A 22,748-nucleotide genomic window follows, 5' to 3' on the forward strand; every position below is an offset into this window, starting at 1 on the left:
CCTGAGGAGGGAGTCGCGGAGGGAGTGGTCTTTCCAGAATGCTGATAGGGGAGGGGAGGGAAATATATCCTTAATGGTGGGGTCTGTTTGACCATAAGAGGAAATAGGAGAAAGTGTATACTGCAGATGCTGGAGATGAGAGTGAAGAGTGTGGTGCTGGAAAAGTACAGCAGGTCAAGCAGCAACCGAGGAGCAGGAGAATCTATGTTTCAGGCAAAAGCCCTTCATCAGGAATGAGGCTTGTGAGCCAGGAGTGTGGACACACAAATGGGAGGGGGGTTGGGACTGGGGGGGAACGTAGCTGAGAATGTGATTGGTTGATGAAGGTGTGGGTAATGGTGATAGGTCGGAGAGGAGGGTGGAGTGGATAGGTGGGAAGGAAGGTGGACTGGTCATTAGGACGGTGCCAAGTTGGAAGGTTGGATCTGGGATAAGATGGGGGGAGGGGAAATTACGAAACTGGTGAAATCCACATTGATCCCATGTGGTTGGAGGATCCCAATGTCCATCGCCAAACCCTAACCACCCAAAGCCTGGATGAAGAATGCCTCATCTTCCGCCTTGGGACCCTCCAACCACACGGGACCAATGTGAATTTCACCAGTTTTCTCATTTCCCCTCCCCGCTCCCTACCCCACCCTATCCCAGATCCAACCTTCCAACTTGGCACCGCCCTCATAACCTGTCCTACCTGTACATATTCCTTCCTATCTATCTGCTCCATCCTCTGACCTATCACCATTAACCCCACCTTCATCTACTTAACACACTCTCAGCTACCTTCCCCCTCCCCTCCCCTCCCCTCCCATTTATCTCTCCACATGTAAGAGGAAATACCCTTGTTCACCTTGTCAAGACCATTTGATACATTTCAATACAACTCTTATTCTAAATTCCAGTGGGAAGAAGCCTACCTATCAAACATATCTAAGACAACTCACTCATTCCATGAACATCCTGTTTTATGTTTGATTATTCTTGTCAATAAAGGCAACCAACCTGTTAGTCACCTTGATTATATGCTGTACCTGCATCCTAACCTTTCACAACTCATGCAGTTGAACACTAAATCCATTTGCACCTTTGAATTCCATAGTCAATTTAAGTAGTAATTTGGCCTAATAACTGTTTTTAGTTTTCAACTTCCAAATATTCTATGGAAAGCTAACAAATAGGATTACAAGATTCAGTGAATGTTGAATATTGTGTAACAATGCTTCTAGGAATGCAACGTAAGGTAAGTTACAATCTCCATATTTCAGCGAAATTGTCTTTTGTTTGTGTCATTAAATATATTTTTAGGAAAACATTGTTACTTGCTTTCCAAAAGAAACACATTAAAATGTTTATTAAGCTGCTAATTTTGTATATTTTAAAAGTAATCATGACTGTTCAGATAAATAGCTGTAAGAATTGATCTAATTGGTTTATGTAAGCCTGATCATAATTCCCCATTAAAATGATTTGAAATGCACTTAGTTTTTTTTGTTTATCTCAAAGGGTATTAATGACTTGTTAGGAGTCTGTTTTTGTGGATTCTGATGCTACAGAGACTAGACCATGATTCACTACAAAACTACTGCAGGTCTGCTATTGAAATCAGCCATTCGCAGTATCCTTATTTAATGCAAATCTATATCTCTGATGGATGGTTATTGTTTACCAGATAAGTCACTAGGATATTTGGGCTTTTTCTTAATCCATCTTTGTGCCCAGGCTTATCACACTTAACTGCTGCCCAATCTGAAATGGGGTAATTTCTCACACAGGATGAAGCTTTTGAGCCTTCCTAACCTGAGAGTCAATTGCTATTGTGTTAATCCCCAAAATCATTGAGGAAATGAGCAGTACTATTTCAAACTTTCAATAGCAAGTTTCTATGGTAATTTTAATTTAGAATATTACTATCAGAAGTTAGCAACTTTTTAAATTGATGTCATAATTGTCGTAAGCATATACGATATAGCACAAATCATGACCAGTATCAACACAGTTGTTTTTCAACCTTGGCTGAATTGTTGAATTTATGATTTCTAAATTAACTGAGTAATACGATGAGCCTCAATGATAGTATATGATCAATTTTTAATTATCTCCATATAATACTTACACTTACAATACACTGAAACAGGTTGTTTTTCTAGAAAACAAAAGTATGATGTTATACGAACATTGGGGAGAAAGTGAGGTCTGCAGATGCTGGAGATCAAAGTTGAAACTTTATTGCTGGAACAGCACAGCAGGTCAGGCAGCATCCAGGGAACAGGAGATTCGATGTTTCGGGCACAGGGGAAGGGCCTGTGCCCGAAATGTCGAATCTCCTGTTCCCTGGATGCTGCCTGACCTGCTGTGCTGTTCCAAGTTATACGAACATTGTAAATTTTGTTTAAAAATCTCAGTTTGGTACCCTATTCTTCTATTTTTAATTTCTAAATTGTGCAGCCATATTGTTAGTAATTTTTAAAAAGTCTGCTATTCACTTGTGGGACTTAAAAAGGCCTGCTGGCACTCACTTTTAATCATACAAGAAGTGACAACTAAGCCTGATTTTGTCCCTCACTGCAAACCAGCAATTTTTCAGCACTTGGCTCTAAGCAACAGTCAACAGAATGGACTATAACAAATTTTCACTTTCTGAGCACACCAATTTACTGAAGCAATTTATAACACTATTTTCTCCGCTGGCTGCATCACTTGATAGGTTTTTCTGCTATTCCAATCAGGCTCTTTGGTACAATGCTCATCATATTCTGATGGACCTTCAATTGAGATTGTAAATCTTAGCAGCATAACTATCTTATATTGTTACTGTGATGCTAGAAGTTGTTTTACAATAAGTTTATAATAAATAGCAGAAATTATAATTTGGTGTTTGGCCTGGCATCAGCATGAGGACAGCAGCAGACAGAGGTGGTCTGATTGACTGGAGGAAAGTACTAAAAGCTTGTGCATTCAATGGTGGGGGAGTTGATGAGACAGGAAGAGGCATTGAATAGATGGTGAGTGCTGAGTGGAGTCTGGGTCAGAGAGTTCAACAGATGAATGGGCCATTGAGGGGGTTCGGTTGGGTTAGCAAGTGGCTGTAACGGAATTCTGAGGGTCAGTGGGTGGAAGGTTCCAGTGAATGGGTTGAGAGATGGTTCTGAGGATTAGTGAGGGTGATAAACGTCCTTATGTAGTTGGTGAGATGTTGTATGGAGGGGCTAGTGTCCATGAGAGCTGCTGGGGTTGGAGGGAGCTGTTGTTGAGAGTGCCTCGAGAAGGTTGGGTTGGCCATGGGGCTGGGGAAGAGGGGTTTCGGTGGGGATGCAGAGGCTAACTGGTGTTGGTGAGGAGTCGATGGGGAGGGAGTTTGATGTTGTCAGCGAGAGGAGTGGGTGGGGGTTAAGGTCAGTGTCGGTAATGACGGGTTGGTTTTTGCCATTGCGGATGGGGGGGGGGCAATGAGCGAGATCCAAGGGTCCGGGGGGTGGTGGGGGGGAAGAAGCGGTGAATGAGGTACTCTACCTGGAGCCTGCCGATTGGCCGCGGCGTGAGGCGTGATGACGTTGTGTTGATGTTGGTCTCCAGCAGCATGGCGGCGCGTGAGCTCCAGCATACGTAACAGAAAGAGCGAGAATATCTGACGGGGGTTGGGGGGGGGAAATTAACGGCCGTTACCGCCCCCCCCGATCGATAGAGCGAGAGATGGATGGAGTACACCTGGAATTCCCGGCTTTACCGTCTTCCAGGGAAGACGCGGGGGTGGGTAAACGTAAACCCGGTGCTGAGTTTCGGCCTAAAGTTGTGAACAAAGCCGGCTCTGATCTTGCAGGGGACGGGGACGGGGGGCAGGAGGAGGAGGTGAGCCTGACCCGGGGAAGGTGAGTGGAGGCCGGCTCCCAGGCACTGTTAGCGGGGTCCAGGCACTGGGCGAGCCGCCGTTTGGCTTCCATAGTGTGAGACGGCAGCTTACCGCAGAGTATTTATTGCTTTGTTTTCACTCGTGTGTCTCAGGAGTAGCCGTGAAGTTTACTGAACTGTTCAGGCTCTTTTGTTTTTGTCTCGTGTGGCGATTCAGCTTCTTTTTAGGGAACAGTATTTATTTAATCTTGACCGTGCTTGCCCCTATTTGACAAGTCAGCAACACGTGGGATTGAGGAACAAACCCAACTCCACTTAAACTTCAACAAAACATATTCAAAAGCGTTCAGGAAACGTTTTTGCTCTTTTTAAAAAAAAAAGACACGGATTAAAACTATTTATTAACCTCATGGTAAAATATCATAAGCTTTGAGCTAAAGAAGAAAAGGGAAGCTTGATGGTTGTGTAACCTGTGATCGTTCTTCCTGCTTGAGGCATGGGGAAGGCCTTCTGGCTGTTGGACTTAGCTGGAGCCTGAGCAAGAGTGAAAAAAGCTAGTAAAGGTATTCAGATATTCCTTACCAATGTAAGGTATGGTTACCTGTGTTTGGCGTTGGACATACCCAGGAATAAATCTCAAACAGGTACAATATTCTTAAACTTTGGTTTCAGTTCCTTTTAAACATTGAAAATTACTTGGAGCAAAGAAGCGCATAACATGGATTTGACAAATTCCCGCCGAGCGGATTTGTTGAAAAAATAAGAATTCCTAGCCCCTCATTTGCTCCAATAGCTATAGTATTTATTTGCCTGGTCCAGTTAAATTTCTGGTCAGTGATAATCCACTAGGATAGTGAAAGATTTCGCGATGGTAATATTGCTAGACATCAGTGCGAGGTGGTTAGCTTTGATCTTGTTGAGGATGGCCCATTACCTGGCACTTGATGTGAATGTTAATGCCATTTATCAATGTAAATCTGGATGTTGATCATGTCTTCATGAGGGCTATTGAACTTCTTAAGTATTGTTGAGGCTGCATTTTAAGAGGCACCATGACAGAGTTAATAGAAGTGACCTACTTCTCTTTCAAAGAGACTAATGACCAGTAGCATACATGTTGGATAAAGGGGAGATGAGAAACATTATTGTCAGGGGATGATGGACGTCTTGAACTGCCCAAAAGACTGATAGAGGCAGAATATCTCATCATCTTTAAAATTAATGCTTGGATATGCACTTGAATGTGGAAAGAGGGGTTAGGTTGAGTAGCATTTCTTTGGCCAGGATAGACCCAATAGGTTTCTTGCTGTAAATTTTCCTTTTAAGTGTAAAACATTAATTGGTAAAAGATGAAGTGGGCCCAGTAGGAAAAAACAAAGTTTAGAAAACATGCGAAATAGGTGGAGAGAGACAGAGGCTACAAAGAGATGCAGGTAAGTTAAGTTGTGGGCACACATCTGGCAAATGATATATGGGAAATGTGGAATTAAGGCAGAAGTGGATAGGTTCTTAATAACCAAAGGGCTGAAAGATTATTGGGGCTAGGTAGAAATATGGAGTACAGTAATCAGATCAGCCATAATCTAAGTGAATGACAGAGCAGGCCTGAGGAGCTGCATGGCCTATTCCTGTTCCTAGTTCTTGAATTCTTACATAAATAGAATTAGTTTTCAGATACGTGGCCTTTTCATTAAAATCAGTTCTGACCGATCATTGATCTAAAATATTAAACTCTTTCTCTCTCTGTAGATTCCGACCAATTATCTTGTTTTATGTATTTTTATTTCAGATTTACAGTTTTTTATACATTTAAATTAACCAAAAATACATTCATTGATTGTCAGAGAATCTCTTGCATTGAATATTTAGGAGAATTTGATAGACAAAGCCAAAATTAGGAAATTCAAAATATAATTGGATCATAGGCTGGAAGAGTTGAGATTTTCAAGAAATTTTTTTTAATGGACCACATTGGGGAATTTTGTTTTCCTTTCTATTGTGATTAAACGCAATGCGTCCTTTTTATAACAGAGTACTTTTTTATTTCAGGACTTCATTTTTGGAGATCATTAACAATTAATTCCTTTCTGCATAATGAGACTGTGTAAATATAATTTTTAAAAGTGTATACACCTTGCACTTCAAAAAAATTAAGTGGACAGTATTTTAAACTAACTTTTAAATGATAGCTCTGAACCCTCACCCCGACTGATACGGAATTGGGACCTCTGAAAATAATAACCAAGGTTTGACCACATGACTCTTGTCAACCCATGTCAAAGCAGACCTGTGGTTAAATCGGCTTCTCCTTTTTGAGTTATCTCCTATACTAAATGGTAATCCCTTAGATTTAATTACATTTGTGTAGCTGCACGGTTATAAACATAGACCTTTACAGATTTCAGCATTGGCTTCCATCTATCATGTCAGTTGATTGCAAAAAAAATTAATCATGATTTGTTACTGAAACTCCTATCCTATCCTGTCTATTGAAGTACTGAGCACACTTTGATTATGATTGTGACTCTGGTACATACAGACTGTTTGTTTGCTAATTAGAATTGCAGTTAAAATTATGATAAAGACTTATTTTTGTAACTGCATTTTTAGTTCTTTAGCTGATGTTTGTTTGAAAGTATTACAATTAAACTGCAGTTTTATTTGAAAGTTGGTAACATTTGGTATTTAACTTTGGGAACTTTCATATTTTTCTTTGTAAGCTTTTTGATTGAAGTTAAAAATATAATGAGCTGTTGCATTATTATCAGTGTAGATGCACTTTATTATTTGGCGTTTTCAAAAGTACAAATTGGCATTTCCCTCCAATAGTCATATTCCTTTCAAAGACAATCAACTCTTAACTTTTAAAAAATGAAATAGTTTTGTGGTCTGTTTGATTCAAGATTATTTCTCAAGGCAACTTGACATTCACGTGTGTGAAATCAGACTAAGTATGGAAGAAAATGTTTTAGATACAACTGGCAAAATAATCAGGCTGAAATTCAAAATCTGAAATAATGGTCATAAAAATTGGAGTTTTGGAAATAGGAAATAAATGCTGTGGTTTGAAGAGGTAATGAATTTTAAATGTCACAGATTCGAATTGGGCAAAAATGAGTGTTATCGATTACTCATGTTAGGAAGAATTCACAACTGTAATATCTTACATAATTTTTTTTGCCGTTTAGGATTGGATATATCCAATGAGACGTGCGATGCAGGTAATCCAAGTGCTATTGTTTTACTGTTTGCAACACTGAGGCCTCTTTTATAGTTCATTCATTTTCTCATTGTATTAGTCATAGCATCATAGAATCCCTAGAGCAAAAGGAGGCCATTCAGTCCATTGAATCTTCACTGATACCCTGAAGAGCATTCCACGCAGACCTAGCTCCTTACCATATCCTGTAACTCCATATTTACTATGATTAATCCACCTAGCCTGAACACTACGGACAATTTCAGCATGGCCAGTCAGCCTAATCAGCACATTTTTGGACTATATTGGAAATGGAGCACCTGGGAAACGTGCATAGAATGTGCAAACTCCATACAGACAATTGTCCAACGCTGAAATTGACTTGACAAAATCATTACTTATTATGATTATATTTCGCATTTTGTATGAAACAGCTAATAGCGAGTTTTGAGAAGATTTGTAGCTCAGGTTGAGATTTTAGATATAGGTTTGTGGGCGGCACGGTGGTACAGTGGTTAGCACTGCTGCCTCGCAGCGTCAGAGACCCGGGTTCAATTCCCGCCTCAGGCGACTGACTGTGTGGAGTTTGCACGTTCTCCCCGTGTCTGCGTGGGTTTCCTCCGGGTGCTCCGGTTTCCTCCCACAGTCACAAAGATGTGCAGGTCAGGTGAATTGGCCATGCTAAATTGCCCGTAGTGTTAGGTAAGGGGTAAATGTAGGGGTATGGGTGGGTTACGCTTCGGCGGGTCGGTGTGGACTTGTTGGGCCGAAGGGCCTGTTTCCACACTGTATGTAATCTAATCTAATCTAATCTAAAAAAAAGGTTTGCTTGCTGAGCTGCAAGGTTCATTTCCAGATGTTTCGTTACCTTACTAAGCAACATATTCAGTGGGCCTCAGGTGAAGCAATGCTGAAAATTGCTGCTTTCTATTTATATGTTAGGGTTTCTTTGGGTTGATGATGTTATTTCCTGTGCTGAAGTCACTTCCTGTTCCTTTTTTCAGGGGCTGGTAGATGGGGTCTAACTGGATGTGTGTGTTGATAGAGTTCTGATTGGAATGCCATGCCTCTAGGAATTCTCGTGCGTGTCTTTGTTTGGCTTGTCCTAGGATGGATGAGTTGTCCCAGTCGAAGTGGTGTCCTTCCTCATCCGTATGTGAGGATACTAGTGAGAGAGGGTCATGTCTTTTTGTGGCTAGTTAGTGATCATGTGTCCTGGTGGCTAGTTTTCTGCCTGTTTGTCCAATGTAGTGTTTGTTACAGCCCTTGCATGGTATTTTGTAAATTACATTAGTTTTACTCATTATCTGTATAGGGTCTTTCAAATTCATTAGCTGTTGTTTTAGTGTGTTAGTGGGCTACCATGATACCAAGGGGTCTAAGTAGTCTAGCAGTCATTTCCAAGATGTCTTTGATGTAGGGGAGAGTGGCTGGGTTTCTGGACATGTTTTGTCTGCAAAGACCCTATACAGATAATGAGCAAAACTAACACCATTTACAAAATATCGTGCAGGTCTGTAACAACACTACATTGGACAAACAGGCAGAAAACTAGCCACCAGGACACATGAACACCAATTAGCTACAAAAAGACATGACCATCTCTCACTAGTATCCTCACATATGGATGAGGAAGGACACCACTTCAACTGGGACAACACATCCATCCTACGACAAGCCAAACAGAGACACGCACGAGAATTCCTAGAAGCATGGTATTCCAAGCGGAACTGTATCAACAAACGCATCGAGTTAGACCCCCCCCCCCCCCCCCCCCCCCAACTACTGCCCCTGAAAAAAGTAATAGGAAGTGACTTCTTCACTGGAAATAACATCACAGGGAGTGACATCACCAACCCAAAGAAACCCAAACATAGAAAGCAGGAATTTTCAGCATTGCTTCGCCTGAGGCCCATGAAGATGTTGCCTAGCAGGGTAACGAAATGTCTGGAAATGAACCTTGCAACTCAGTGAGCAAACCTACATCCTCAGCTAATAATAAATAGTTTTTTTTTGTGTCTTTCCCTTCATCTGTATTCTATTTTAAAAGTGTAACTGCCGAACTCATTCTGCACCTTTTCTTCAAAAGTGGCATTCTGCCTCAGGGCATCTGTTGGCTTACACGCCCAGCTCCATGGCTCTGCTATAGTAATGTTATGATGTGGAGGTGCCAGTGTTGGACTGGGGTGGAGAAAGTTAAAAATCACACAACACCAGGTTATAGTCCAACCAATTTATTTGGAAGCACTAGTTGTCGGAGCACTGCCACTTCGTCAGGCAGCTGTGGAGCAGGATCATAAGACACAATGTATAGAAAGATTACTGTCATGCAACAGAAACAATATATTGAACAAACCGAGATTGCTGTAAATTAGAAACATCAGTGATAGATTAATTAACATGTTCCAGCTGCTGTTCTTCAACGTTTTATTTTGTGCTTTTATCCAATTCTTTTCACTGGTTTTTCTCTGGTTTGACGACACTTTTTACCTCTCCATATCCTTATTGCAGTTATCGCATTGTGACATGGAGAGGAGCAGTTGTAGAGACATAGGTCGACCAAACTTCCATCCCCACAAAGATTGAGTGCATTCAAAACACTAAAATTAGAAAAATAAATTTGCTCTTGTCCTATTTGGATCATGTGGGGCATGAAAGCTGGCATAGATGTGCTGAGCTGAATGGCGCTGTTAATGAAGAGTGCCCTTGGGAATTGTAGTCCCCACTGTCAGGGTTGGAATGCAGATATCTGCAAAAGTCTGGGCTGGGGAGGGAGTGGGAGAAGAGGATTATGCATGTTGTGTAAATTAGGTATCATGTGTTAAGTTAAATCTTTACTATTTATAATTATGTAATTAGACAGCCATCACAAGTGTAATTTTCTTTTTGCATGTGATTGGATAGCTGCAGCATAAAGTTTTGGTATATTCTAATTTTGAGTTCTTTGTAGTAGAATGCAGCTAAGTAGAAAAGTCCTGTGAATTTAGAAATAGAAAATGGAACTAATTTATAAACAATTGGAAAAGATCAAAATGCAAACTGCAAACATATTTTCAATGAACAAGCAATAAATTAACATGGTATTAAACAGACAAAACAGCAGGTACAAAATTTAAAGACATTTCAGATGCTTATTAGAAAAAAATTCTTATAATGCAGAAATAGAGGAAAACATTATTACACTCTACTTTTGAAAACTCGGTTTTATTTTGACTTTTTATTATAGAACATAGTTATCATTGGTAATGTGCTTTTTCATTTTATCCAGTTGACTAACAACCTTTTTTGTTCATAGGAGATACTACCTGGCTTGTATTTGGGGCCATATTCTGCTGCTATGAAAAGTAAGGTATGAGCTTTAAGAAATAAAACAAGACTGTTCTCAGTGAAGCGAAATCTATGCGACATCTGCATTTAAAAAAAAAAGTTTTACTGTTCCCTTTGCTAGTAGCACAATTCATTTCCTCAACTCTGTGTATTGGAAAATCAAATCAGACAAAGTGAAAAATCATACAAAACCAGGTTATAGTCCAACAGATTTGGAAGTACTAGCTTTTGAAGCGCTGCTTTGAAAGCTATACTTCCAAATAAACCTGCTGTACTATAACTTGGTGTTGTGATTTTTAAATTTTGTCCACCTCAGTTCAACACGGGCACCTCCAGAACATGAATTGGCAGTGTAACGATGATGACAATGAGCATCTTTGTTTTTAAACCAGAATGTCCTGACTCCAAACATGGGCCAATTGGGAATTACAAGATTTCACAAGTACAGTTCACGTAGTATGAAAGTCCAAACGATCAGCAATGCTGATAATGAACATGTATGTCGAATAGAAGGATGAGCTTAAGCATCTGAGATTCTTTTGTAGGAATTATTGAATGTATCTCGTGAGAGGAAGGAGATTTTACCTCGATTATCCAAAGGGGATCTCATGGTCCTGATGGAAACATTATATCAAAAAACTGTTTCAACTCTGATAGCATCTTTTGTTTACAGGTACAATGCTTAAAAATGAACTTGGCTCACTGAAATGGTGCCGAGAACAGTCGTGGACAGTCTAGGCACCGGCTCCAAAAGACTGACCATCTACTGCCACACCACCCCCCACACCCTCCCCTCCAAACTTTCCCTGGAGTTCTACACAGGGGTCAACCCTAAACCTTCCTTCTCCAGATAATCTCTCCAACATTGTCCTGTACAGGGCAGAGGTGGAACCTGTCAAAAAGTTTGTGCGTGTGTGTTTGGAGACTTACCCCACAACAGCGGCAGCAATCTTATTGTTGGTGTACAGTCCAGTTGCCCTGGCAGGAGTTGGGGGGGAGTGGGCAGGCGATGGGGTGGGGGGGGTCTCATGCGCAGTGTGCTTTTGCCTAGTTTCCTGAACGGGGAGCACACTTCACAGAAAACTCCAAGCCCCAGAGGAAATCAATTAACCGAATAATCAGTTATCCGCACGAAATAGTGCCTGCCCGTCTCGTTCGGATAATCGAGGTTCCTCTGTACTTAGACAGTAATTTTGAAGATTATTCTGAAATAAGTCCCTACTAGCTTCTGATGCATGAGATTAATGTTTATTCCTGTGATAAATGAAATTTCTGCTGCTAAAGGAATTGACACACTTTTTTGTGTTGAGCCTTTCTCTCCTCAGAAAACTTTAACTCTTTCCAGTCAGTCTGTGTCTTGAGACTTAAACGCCACTCCCCTAAAGTTAGGCTGTGATATAATGCAGGATGCATTGTGTCTCTTATATTTTAAAAAAAGGTGCTTATTGAATGACTATTTGCAAAGTAGTATTTACTTTTATGTTTTTTCCACAGTCATAGAAGTTCTGTTGAGGTCAGTGATCATCCTGCAACTGGTTAAATCTTGGTTGCTTGAAAGAAGCTATGGAGCCACCGTGGCGTTTGTTTGTCAAGCCCAACCTTAGTGTTGGTCTCCCACTCGGTTTTAAAAAAAAACAGGCTTTATGATCCCCGTAGAGATGACAAATTCTGTTTTCAAAAAAAAAGCTTGAAATTCCAATGAATGAGTACAAGTGTCACACAGGACTTTGTATGATCTGAGAGCAAAAGTAGGCTATTCAGCCTTTTGAGTCTGCCTTGCTGTTCAGTAACATCATGGCTGAACTGATTGTAACTTCAAACTTTCATTCCTGCCTAGCCTTTCATATCCTTGTTTAACAAGAATCAATTTGCCTCTGCCTCAAATATATTCCATGACTCTTGTTACCGCTGCATTTTCAGAAGTTCCAAAGTCTTCAGCCCTCTGAGAGAAAACATTTGCTGTATCTGTTTTAAATGTGCAATTCCTGTTTTTTTTTTTTGTACAATGATCCCAAGTTCTAGATTCTCCCAAAAGGAGAGACATCTTCTCTGCATCTATCTTGTCAAGACCCCTCAGATTCTTGTGTTTCAATTAGTCTAAACCCCAGCAGACAGAACCTGGCCTTTACAACCTTTTCTCATCTTGTGTCATCTGATTTGACAACCATACCTTCCATCTTTTCATCCAATTTAATTAAATAAATTGTAAACATTTTAAAATAGTAATGGAAAAGGATAGACCAGATCTAAAAGTTGCAGTTCTAAATTGGAGAAAGGCCAATTTTGATGGTATTATCAAGAACTTTCAAAAGCTGATTGGACGCAGATGTTCACAGGTAAAGGGACGGCTGGAAAATGGGAAGCCTTCAGAGATGAGATAACGAGAGTCCAGAGAAAGTATACTCCTGTTAGGGTGAAAGGAAAGGCCGGTAGGTATAGGGAATGCTGGATGACTAAAGAAATTGAGGGTTTGGTTAAGAAGAAGAAGGAAGCATAATGTCAGGTATAGACAGGATAGATCAAACGAATCCTTAGAGTAGAAAGGCAGTAGGAGTATACTTAAGAGGGAAGTCAGGAGGACAAAAAGGGGACATGAGATAGCTTTGGCAAATAGAACTAAGGAGAATCCAAAGGGTGTTTACAAATAGATTAAGGACCAAAGCAGGGAGAGAATAGGGCCCATCAAACATCAGCAATGCAGCCTTTTTGTGGAGCTGCAGGAGATAGGGGAGATACTAAACGACTATTTTGCATCAGTATTTACTGTGGATAAGGACATGGCAGATATAAAATGTAGGGAAATAGATGGTGACATCTTGAAAAATGTCCATATTACAGAGGAGGAAGTGTTGGATGTCTTGAAACGCATAAAAGTGGATAAATCCACAGTGGAAGACATGAGTAATATCCCAACAATTAAAGGGAGTCAGGGGGCTGAGTTGAGTATGGTGGCCATTACAAAAGAGAAAGTGCTAGAAAAGCTAAAAGGTCTTAAAATTGATAAATCTCCTGGCCCTGATGGATTACATCCTAGAGTTCTGAGGGAGGTGGCTGAGGAAATAGAGGAGGCGTTGGTTGAGATCTTTCAAAAGTCGCTGGAGTCAGGGAAAGTCCCAGATGATTGGAAGATTGCTGTTGTAACCCCCTTGTTCAAGAAAGGATCAAGGCAAAAGATGGAAAATTATAGGCCAATTAGCCTAACCTCGGTTGTTGGTAAAATTCTAGAATCCATCATTAAGGATGAGGTTTCTAAATTGTTGGAAGAGCAGGGTCGGATTAGAACAAGTCAACATGGATTTAGTAAGGGGAGGTCATGCCTGACAAACCTGTTGGAGTTCTTTGAAGAGGTGACAAGTAGGTTAGACTGGGGAAACCCAGTGGATATGGTCTACCTAGACTTCCAAAAGGCCTTTGATAAGGTGCCACACGGGAGGCTGCTGAGCAAGGTGAGGGCCCATGGTGTTCGAGGTGAGCTACTGGTATGGATTGAGGATTGGCTGTCTGACAGAAGGCAGAGAGTTGGGATAAAAGGTTCTTTTTCGGAATGGCAGCCGGTGACAAGTGGTGTCCCGCAGGGTTCAGTGTTGGGGCTGCAACTGTTCACATTATATATTAATGATCTGGATGAAGGGACTGGGGGCATTCTAGCAAAGTTTGCCGATGATACAAAGTTAGGTGAACAGACAGGTAGTACTGAGGAAGTGGGGAGGCTGCAGAAGGATCTAGACAGTTTGGAGGAGTGGTCCAGGAAATGGCTGATGGAATTCAATGGGAGCAAATGCGAGGTCTTGCACTTTGGGGAAAAAAGAATACAAGCATGGATTACTTTCTAAACGGTGAGAAAATTCGTAAAGCCAAAGTACAGAGGGATCTGGGAGTGCTAGTTGAGGATTCTGTAAAGGTAAACATGCAGGTTGAGTCCGTGATTAAGAAAGCGAATGCAATGTTGTCAGTTATCTCAAGAGGGTTGGAATATAAAAGCACTGTTGTGCTACTGAGACTTTATAAAGCTCTGGTTAGGCCCCATTTGAAGTACTGTGTCCAGTTTTGGACCCCACACCTCAGGAAGGACATACTGGCACTGGAGCGGAGATTCACACGGATGATCCCTGGAATGGTAGGTCTAACATATGAGGAACGGCTGAGGATCCTGGGATTGTATTCATTGGTGTTTAGAAGATTAAGGGGAGATCTAATAGAAACTTACAAGATAATACATGGCTTGGAGTGGGTGGACGCTAGGAAATTGTTTCCGTTAGGCGAGGAGACTAGGACCTGTGGACATAGCCTTAGAATTAGAGGGGGTAAATTCAGAACAGAAATGCGGAGACATTTCTTCAGCCAGAGAGTGGTGGGCCTGTGGAATTCATTGCCACAGAGTGCAGTGGAGGCTGGGACGCTAAATGTCTTCAAGGCAGAAATTGATAAATTCTTGATGTCACAAGGAATTAAGGGCTACGGGGAGAATGCGGGTAAGTAGAGTTGAAATGCCCATCAGCCGTGATTGAATGGCGGAGTGGACTCGATGGGCCGAATGGCCTTACTTCCGCTCCTATGTCTTATGGTCTTATCCCCAGGACCTGATCAGGTGTACCCGAGAACTTTGTGGGAAGCTAGGGAAGTGATTGCTGGACCTCTTGCTGAGATATTTGTATCATCTATAGTCACAGGTGAAGTGCCGGAAGACTGGAGGTTGGCTAACATGGTGCCACTGTTTAAGAAGGGTGGTAAGGACAAGCCAGGGACCTATAGACCAGTGAGCCTGATGTCGGTGGTGGGCACATTGTTGGAGGGAATCCCTAGGGACAGGATGTACATGTATTTGGAAAGGCAAGGATTGATTAGAGATGGTCAACATGGCTTTGTGCATGGGAAATCATGTCTCGTAAACTTGATTGAGTTTTTTGAAGAAGTAATAGAGTATTGATGAGGGCAGAGCGGTGGACATAATCCATATGGACTTCAGTAAGGCATTCGACAAGGTTCCCCATGGGACACTAGTTAACAAGATTAGATCTCATGGAGTACAGGGAGAACTAGAACTAGCCATTTGGATACAGAACTGGCTCAAAGGTAGAAGACAGAGGATGGTGGTGGAGGGTTGTTTTTCAGACTGGAGGCCTGTGACCAGTAGAGTGGCACGAGGATCGGTGCTGGGTCCACTACTTTTCATCCATAATATAAATGATTTGGATGTGAGCGTAAGAGTTATAGTTAGTAAGTTCGCAAATGACACCAAAATAGGAGGTGTAGTGGACAGCGAAGGTTATCTCAGATTACAGTGTGATCTTGACCAGATGGGCCATTGGGCTGAGAAGTGTCAGATGGAGTTTAATTCAGATAAATGCGAGGTGCTGCATTTTGGGAAAGCAAATCTTAGCAGGACTTATACACTAAATGGTAAGGTCCTAGGGAGTGTTGCTGAACAAAGAGGCCTTGGAGTGCAGGTTCATCGCTCCTTGAAAGTGGAGTCGCAGGTAGATAGGATTGTGAAGAAGGCGATTAGTATGCTTTCCTTTATTGGTCAGAGTATTGAGTACAGGAGTTGGGAGGTCATGTTGCAGCTGTACGGGACATTGGTTAGACCACTGTTGGAAAGATGTTGTGAAACGTGAAAGGGTTCAGAAAAGATTTACAAGGATGTTGCCAGAGTTGGAGGATTTGAGCTATAGGGAGAGGTTGAATAGGTTAGGGTTGTTGTTTCCCTGGAGCGACAGAGGCTGAGAGGTGACCTTATAGAGGTTTACACAATCATGAGGGGTATGGATAGGCTAAATAGACAAAGTCTTTTCCCTGGGGTGGGGGAGTCCAGAACTAGAGGGCATAGGTTTAGGGTGAGAGGAGAAAGATATAAAAGAGACCTAAGGGGCCACTTTTTCACGCAGAGGGTGGCACGTGTATGGAATGAGCTGCCAGAGGCAATGGTGGAGGCTAGTACAATTGCAACGTTCAAAAGGCATTTGGATGGGTATATGAATAAGAGGGGTTTGGAGGGATACGGTCTGGGTGCTGGCAGGTTGGGACTCGTTTGGGTTGGGATATCTAGTCGACATGGGCAAGTTGGACCAAAGTGTCTGTTTCCATGCTGTACATCTCTGACTGTAATTGAGATCACAGTACTACTTGTTGTGACACACCACTGCTTACAGACAGTCCCCCAAGTTGCGTATGGGTTCTGGTCTGGAGTCCATTTGCAGTGTGATTTGTTTGCAAGTCAGAAAACCATATAAAGAAGTAGTTTCTAAGTACAGGAAATGTTCGCATGTCGGGTACTCAAATTTATATCCCTGTATAAGGTCACATTCGTATGTGTGAACATTCATTTGTCAGATCCTTTTAAATCGGGACCTTTTGTAAATCTTGCTGACCTCAAAAAGACTTCCTGTTCGTTAGCTAATCATTCATTTGTGCAAATATGCTGTCTCCCACAACATGAGTTTTTATTTTCCCTAGTAAGCTTTGATGTGCTACTTTATCAAAAGCCTTTTGGAATCTTAAGTACAATACAGCCACTGGTTCACCTTTATCCACAGCTTGGTTACCTCCTTAAAGAACTCCAATAGACTGACCAAACTTCATATTTCTTTCACAAACTATGTTCACACTGACTCAACTTATTTAAGTGCCCTACTATAACTTTCATAGCAGCTTCAAACAAATCTCCTATTATAAATTTTAAGCATTTAGCTTGCATTTTAATGCTTTATCTCTTTTTCAATGAGGTTATTATGTTAGCTTTAAAATTTATTCTAAGAACCTAAGAGCAATGCTATTTTTGTGGGCTGCTTATATTCTAATCAACTGAAAATAAATTCTTTTAATTTTTAGTAAGTCTTAATTTCTCCCTCTGATTATCTGCTGGTGTCCTATAGTGGACATTTCATTCGCCTGGAGCCATCCAAAGTTGTTCTCCGCTCCTGATAGCTTGCTTCCTTTTCCTTTCCAAGCCAGATAACTTCTCATCCTAGAGCTGACTTTCACTGTGGGACTTAAAAATGGGGATTCCTGCACTCTAGCTCAAGTTAGGTGAGTTTTCCAGCCTCCTTTTAAATTGTCTGGAGCTCAGTCTCTCCATTCGGAATGTGGACTCCAGTTTGCATGATGAACAATAGAGTATTTTCTCTATTTCAGGTTCAGTACTAGCTAGCTTTGTCTCATCCTTTCTGTCTGTCAGATGTTTAAGGTACTGACTTGATTCTGACAGTTTCAGGGCTATCTAAGAAAACTTGCAACCCGATTCTTCAATCACTTTCTACTAATATTTCCTTTCCCAAAGATCCATCCCGATGGCAGTACATATCATGGGCCTTGTGTCCAGGTAGAAATATGGATCAGCTATTTTCTAAATTGTCATTGAGCAAAAGCACATTTTGTCAAATACTTTTGCACTCTTGCACTCATTAAGACATTTTGCAAGAATACCAATTCAGGAGAAAATCAATGTTTATACTGCATGAAAGGGGAATGGCATTGCCAAGTAGCATGCATCTGTTAACATTGATTTGATTTTAAACTAAGCAGGTAGACTCTGATTAGGCAGGGCATTGTCTTGAGAAGGTAACCAGCAGATGGCTGTCAACTATTTTGTTCAATTGGAACAGGCACAGGGCTTGTATATGTTCTTTCTGTCTGCTAAGAGCAGGATCCTATAGCTTCCAGATCACACAAATATGGCTTGCTGCAAGCTTGAATGATTATCTTCAATTGATTGTCAGCATATGTCCTTGCACATTCATGATTATCCATTAGACGTTATTCAATTGCTGAATCGCACCTAATGTTTTGAATATTGCTAGTATGAGCTGGTTGGATGCATCGGTAGCCACTCATTATGAACAGCTAAAAGGCTTCCTATTTGATGTGATCTGCCAATCTTTGGGGTGTATGGCCTACGTGCCATCACGTTGGCACTGAAATTTATATTCCACGTGACAATGTTTATGAGAGGCAGAATATCTATTTGACTGGACTGCAGCATCCAGATAGTGGCAACCACCACTTGTAATGCTGCTGCAGAGTACTGGTGTAAAACAGCTAGTGTCATTTGTTGATCATACATTTGAAATACCTTACTCTTCTAGGATAATCTGATGTAGACTTCTCAGAACCAAAAGTGACCACATTAAGGCCTTCCACAAGTTTGTGCAATATAAAATGAGAAGTGATGTAACCAGGATAGCTATTATACCACAGTATGATTTTGATGTGCCCCATTTCAGAATCAAGTTTGTACAATGGAAAAATTGGCTTGGGCCCTATTTATGAGGCTATCCAAAAGACCAATTTTATAGCATATGAAACTCGGAATCTGAACTTGTGTACTGACCAATGATGCTAGTTTTGTTGTAACAATCAACCTGATTGATTTCTCAGTGAATATATTGAAGAAAGGGAACTGATTTGACTGTTTCACTTCAAATGTGAATTTGAGCACAGGCTGAGGCCCATTAAAACATGTCAGAAATTCTTTTAAGCAGCTGTGGATTTAAGGATGGCAAACATTATCATCAACATATTGGAAATATTCAAGGGGTAGCAGGCTCATGGTTATTCTATTAAAGACCCATTTCTCGTGGAACTCAAAAGATATTTGAGAGCATTGTGTATAGTAGAGATCCCATGGTAACACCATCTATGTTGTAGAAGCTGAATGCAGCTGAACAGGTTGCTGAGTTCACAAGTTGTACAAATATTGATTCATGTAATGGTGACAGGTCTAGATTGTCATGATACAGTACTGCAGCCCAGATGGTGATGGCTTCTTTGAGCACATGGGGACTGCATTGCTATTCATATGTAAGTCCTCTGATCCTTTTAACTGTGAAGGAATCTTGCATTGTATGAATCTGTAGTTTGCTGTTTGTCTAAACCTGGTCTTGACTCCTATTCAATAAAAAGCACACCACTTAGTCCACTCACCAAGGCACAGGATCAACACATTAGTAAATCATGACGCATTCATTTGTAAGCTGCAACACAGGAAATGCACGAGTACAACTGTGCCAGCATCAGTATTATTAGATTAGATTAGATTAGATTAGATTACTTACAGTGTGGAAACAGGCCCTTCGGCCCAACAAGTCCACACCGACCCGCCGAAGCGTAACCCACCCATACCCCTACATTTACCCCTTACCTAACACTATGGTCAATTTAGCATGGCCAATTCACCTGACCTGCACATCTTTGTGACTGTGGGAAGAAACCGGAGCACCCGGAGGAAACCCACGCAGACACGGGGAGAACGTGCAAACTCCACACAGTCAGTCGCCTGAGGCGGGAACTGAACCCAGGTCTTTGGCGCTGTGAGGCAGCAGTGCTAACCACTGTGCCACTGTGCCGCCCCATGATTAACATGATTTTTTTTAAAAATGGGAGTGTGACAAGGTCATCCACACAGTGTTGCCCATATCTTAACTTGCGTACTGTTCTGTTCACCAATCACTTCTATGCTTATTGACTTACTTTGGGTCCTGGACCAACAATTTTTAAAATTCTTATTTCTGTTTTCATATTCCTCTGGTGTCTTGCAGCTCCTCTAACCTTCTACCTAAACTTCTTCAACTCTCTGCTTTCCTTTTAAGATACCCTTAAAATTGGCCTCATTCTTTGTGAATTAATTTCAAAGCTGGTTTTCTCGTTCCTCTGTGAAATTCCTTTGGCTGTTATAATATATTAAAGACATTATCCAAATGCAAGTTGTTATTGTGATTTGGAGACCGGTTTATCAAACCTTAATACCTGAGCTGCTGACTGAAATCTTAATCTTTAGAGAAATCTCCCTATTCAGAATTTGAGCACTTAATGCGGGTCTCATCAGTGAAAGGTAGTTAGAGATTGCTGAGCCCTTTTTGAAATTCCTCTATTCATTGCTTTAACTCACCGGCATTTGGTGGTTGATTATTTTTAAAAGCGTGGCAGAGATTGATAAATGACAATTTGATAGGAATACAATTTCAATTCAAGAAAACATGTACTGGCCTCTATTGTTCTGATTGGCAAAGTATTGTAATTTATAACTTCATTGGACCATACACCTGAAGATCAGGTGCAGGCCATTCAAGTCTGCTTCACTATTCAATGAGATCATGACTTATCTGATAAATCCCTATTTCACTTTCCTGTCATTGCTTTGTAATCCTTGATTCTTTTACTGATGAAAATTCTGTCTGTCTCAGCCTTGAATAATGCAACGATCCAGGCTCTACAGTCCTCTGCACAGAATTTCACAAATTCACTACCGTCTGAGAGAAGAAATCCTTCCTCATCTTTATCTTAAAAGAGCAACTCCTTACTCTGAGATTATGCCCTCTGGTTCTCAACCATACCGCATGGGGAAACAATGTTTCTGCTGATCTTTTTGTTTCAATAAGCTGCCTACCTTCTCTCCCCCCCCCCCCCCCCCCCCCCTAAAAAAATAAAAAACAACGTGCAGGCATAGTCTGTTTAATCATTCCATACCTGGGATCAGTCTGGTTATCCTTCTCTGGACTGCCTTCAATGTTAGTGCACCTTTCCTTGGGCAACAGGTCTAAACCTGTTCACAGTATTCTAATTGCCTTCTATAGTTTCAGCAAGGCCTCCCTATTTTATACTCTCTTCCATTTGAAATAAAGGCCAACATTCCATTTGAATTCCCCTATTACACATTGAGCTTCTTTGCTCGCTTTTTTTTTGGTATTTATGCACAAGGACACTTCATGCTACAGCTTTCTGCAGTTTTTATCCTTTGAAATCATATTCAGCTCTTCTCAGCCTGCCAAAGTGTATAACCTCACATTTTCCACATTATGTTCAATCTGCCATGATGTTGTCTGCTCACTTAAGTTGTCTATGTCCCTCTGTATGCATTTTGTGATCTTTGTTACTTCCTACATATTTTTATGTCATCGCAAACTTAGTTATATTATGTTCACTTTTCTCATCCAAGTCATTAATGTATACAATAAGTCGCTATGACAGTCCACTAGTTACAGAGTCATAGAGATGTACAGCACAGAAAAGACCCTTCAGTCCAACCTGTTCATGCTGACCAGATATCCCAACCCAATCTTGTCCCACCAGCCAACACCCGGCTCATATTCCTCCAAAACCTTCCTATTCATATACCCATCCAGATGCCTTTTAAATGTTGCAATTATACTAGCCTCTATCACCTCCTCATTCCATACACGTACCACCCTCTGCGTGAAAGTGTTGCCCCTTAGGTCTCTTTTATATCTTTCTCCTCTCACCTTAAACCTATGCCTCCTAGCTCGGGATTCCCCCATCCCAGGGAAGAGACTTTGTCTACTTCCCCTATCATGATGTTATAAACCTCTATAAGGTCACCACTCAGCCTCCAACGCTCCAGGGAAAGCAGCCCTACCGTATTCAACCTCTCCCTATAGTTCAAATCCTCCAACCCTGGCAGCATTTTTGTAAATCTTTTCTGCACCCTTTTAAGTTTCACAACAGATTTGCAAGCAATATTCCAAAAGTGGCCTAACCAGTATCCTGTACAGCTGCAATATGACCTCCCCAACTTCTGTACTCAATACTCTGACCAATAAAGGAAAGTATATCAAACGCCACCTTCACTTACAGGTTACTATCTTGAAACTGCCCTCCTGATTGCAACTCTGCCTTTTATTAGTTAGCTATTCCTCTATCCATTCTAATATACTGCCTACAACACCATAAGTCTTACTTTACTTTAATGTGCAGTCTTTATCAAAAACATTATAAAAATCCACATATATTCACTGCTTCCCCTTTATCTATACTGCTTGTTACTATCTCAAAGAATTCTAGTAAGTGTGTCAGGCATGATTTCCCCTTTGTGAAGCCATGCCTTTTCTGCTTGATCATATTATCTACTTTAAATGATCTGTTGTTTCCTTTCAATAGATTCAACTAACAGATGTTAAACTAACCGGCCAATATAGTTACCTTTATTTTGCTTCCTTTTTTCAATAAACATGTTAGATTTGCAGTTTTCCAATCCTCTGGGAGTTTTCCAGAATCTGAAGTTTCTTGAAAGATTACTAACCGTATATCTGCTATCTCTAGCTTTTCTTTTAATCCTTAATTTTGCGTGCACCCCATGGCCTTAGTTTCCCCAGCGCTTTTTCTCTAGTTATTGTATTGCCTTACCTCCTTTAATAGTTCAGTAACTTTGGAATGCTGTTTGTGTTTTCTATTGTGCAAAGTTTTTATTCAATTTCTCTGCCTTTTCCTTGTTCTCCATTATTATTGTCTCAAAATTTATCTTTTCTCTCTATTCTGTGTTTGGTCATCTTTTGGTTTTTATAACTTTCCCAATCATCTACCTTATCACTAATCTTTGCCACATGGAAAGAAAAAAGTACGCAGTTGATGTTATCCTTAACTTCACTGG

General features: G+C 40.9%; 1 protein-coding gene across 2 annotated transcripts in view; it reads left to right on the forward strand.

Moving 5' to 3' along the window:
* The first annotated feature begins 3,564 nt into the window (after nucleotides 1–3,564).
* The window catches only part of styx (serine/threonine/tyrosine interacting protein), a 41,942-nt gene continuing 22,758 nt past the window's right edge, over nucleotides 3,565–22,748 (forward strand). For both annotated transcript variants that reach the window (XM_043697660.2, XM_043697662.2), the window contains exons 1-3: nucleotides 3,565–3,744; nucleotides 7,032–7,064; nucleotides 10,338–10,391. In XM_043697660.2, coding sequence (XP_043553595.1) covers nucleotides 3,688–3,744; nucleotides 7,032–7,064; nucleotides 10,338–10,391 — 144 coding nt within the window. In that variant the 5' untranslated portion in view covers nucleotides 3,565–3,687. The remainder of the gene's footprint in view (nucleotides 3,745–7,031; nucleotides 7,065–10,337; nucleotides 10,392–22,748) is intronic.

This window comes from Chiloscyllium plagiosum, unplaced genomic scaffold (assembly GCF_037043375.1).
Source record: "Chiloscyllium plagiosum isolate Xiang-an unplaced genomic scaffold, Cpla_swu_hap1 HiC_scaffold_8, whole genome shotgun sequence".
NCBI classification, from domain to species: domain Eukaryota; kingdom Metazoa; phylum Chordata; class Chondrichthyes; order Orectolobiformes; family Hemiscylliidae; genus Chiloscyllium; species Chiloscyllium plagiosum.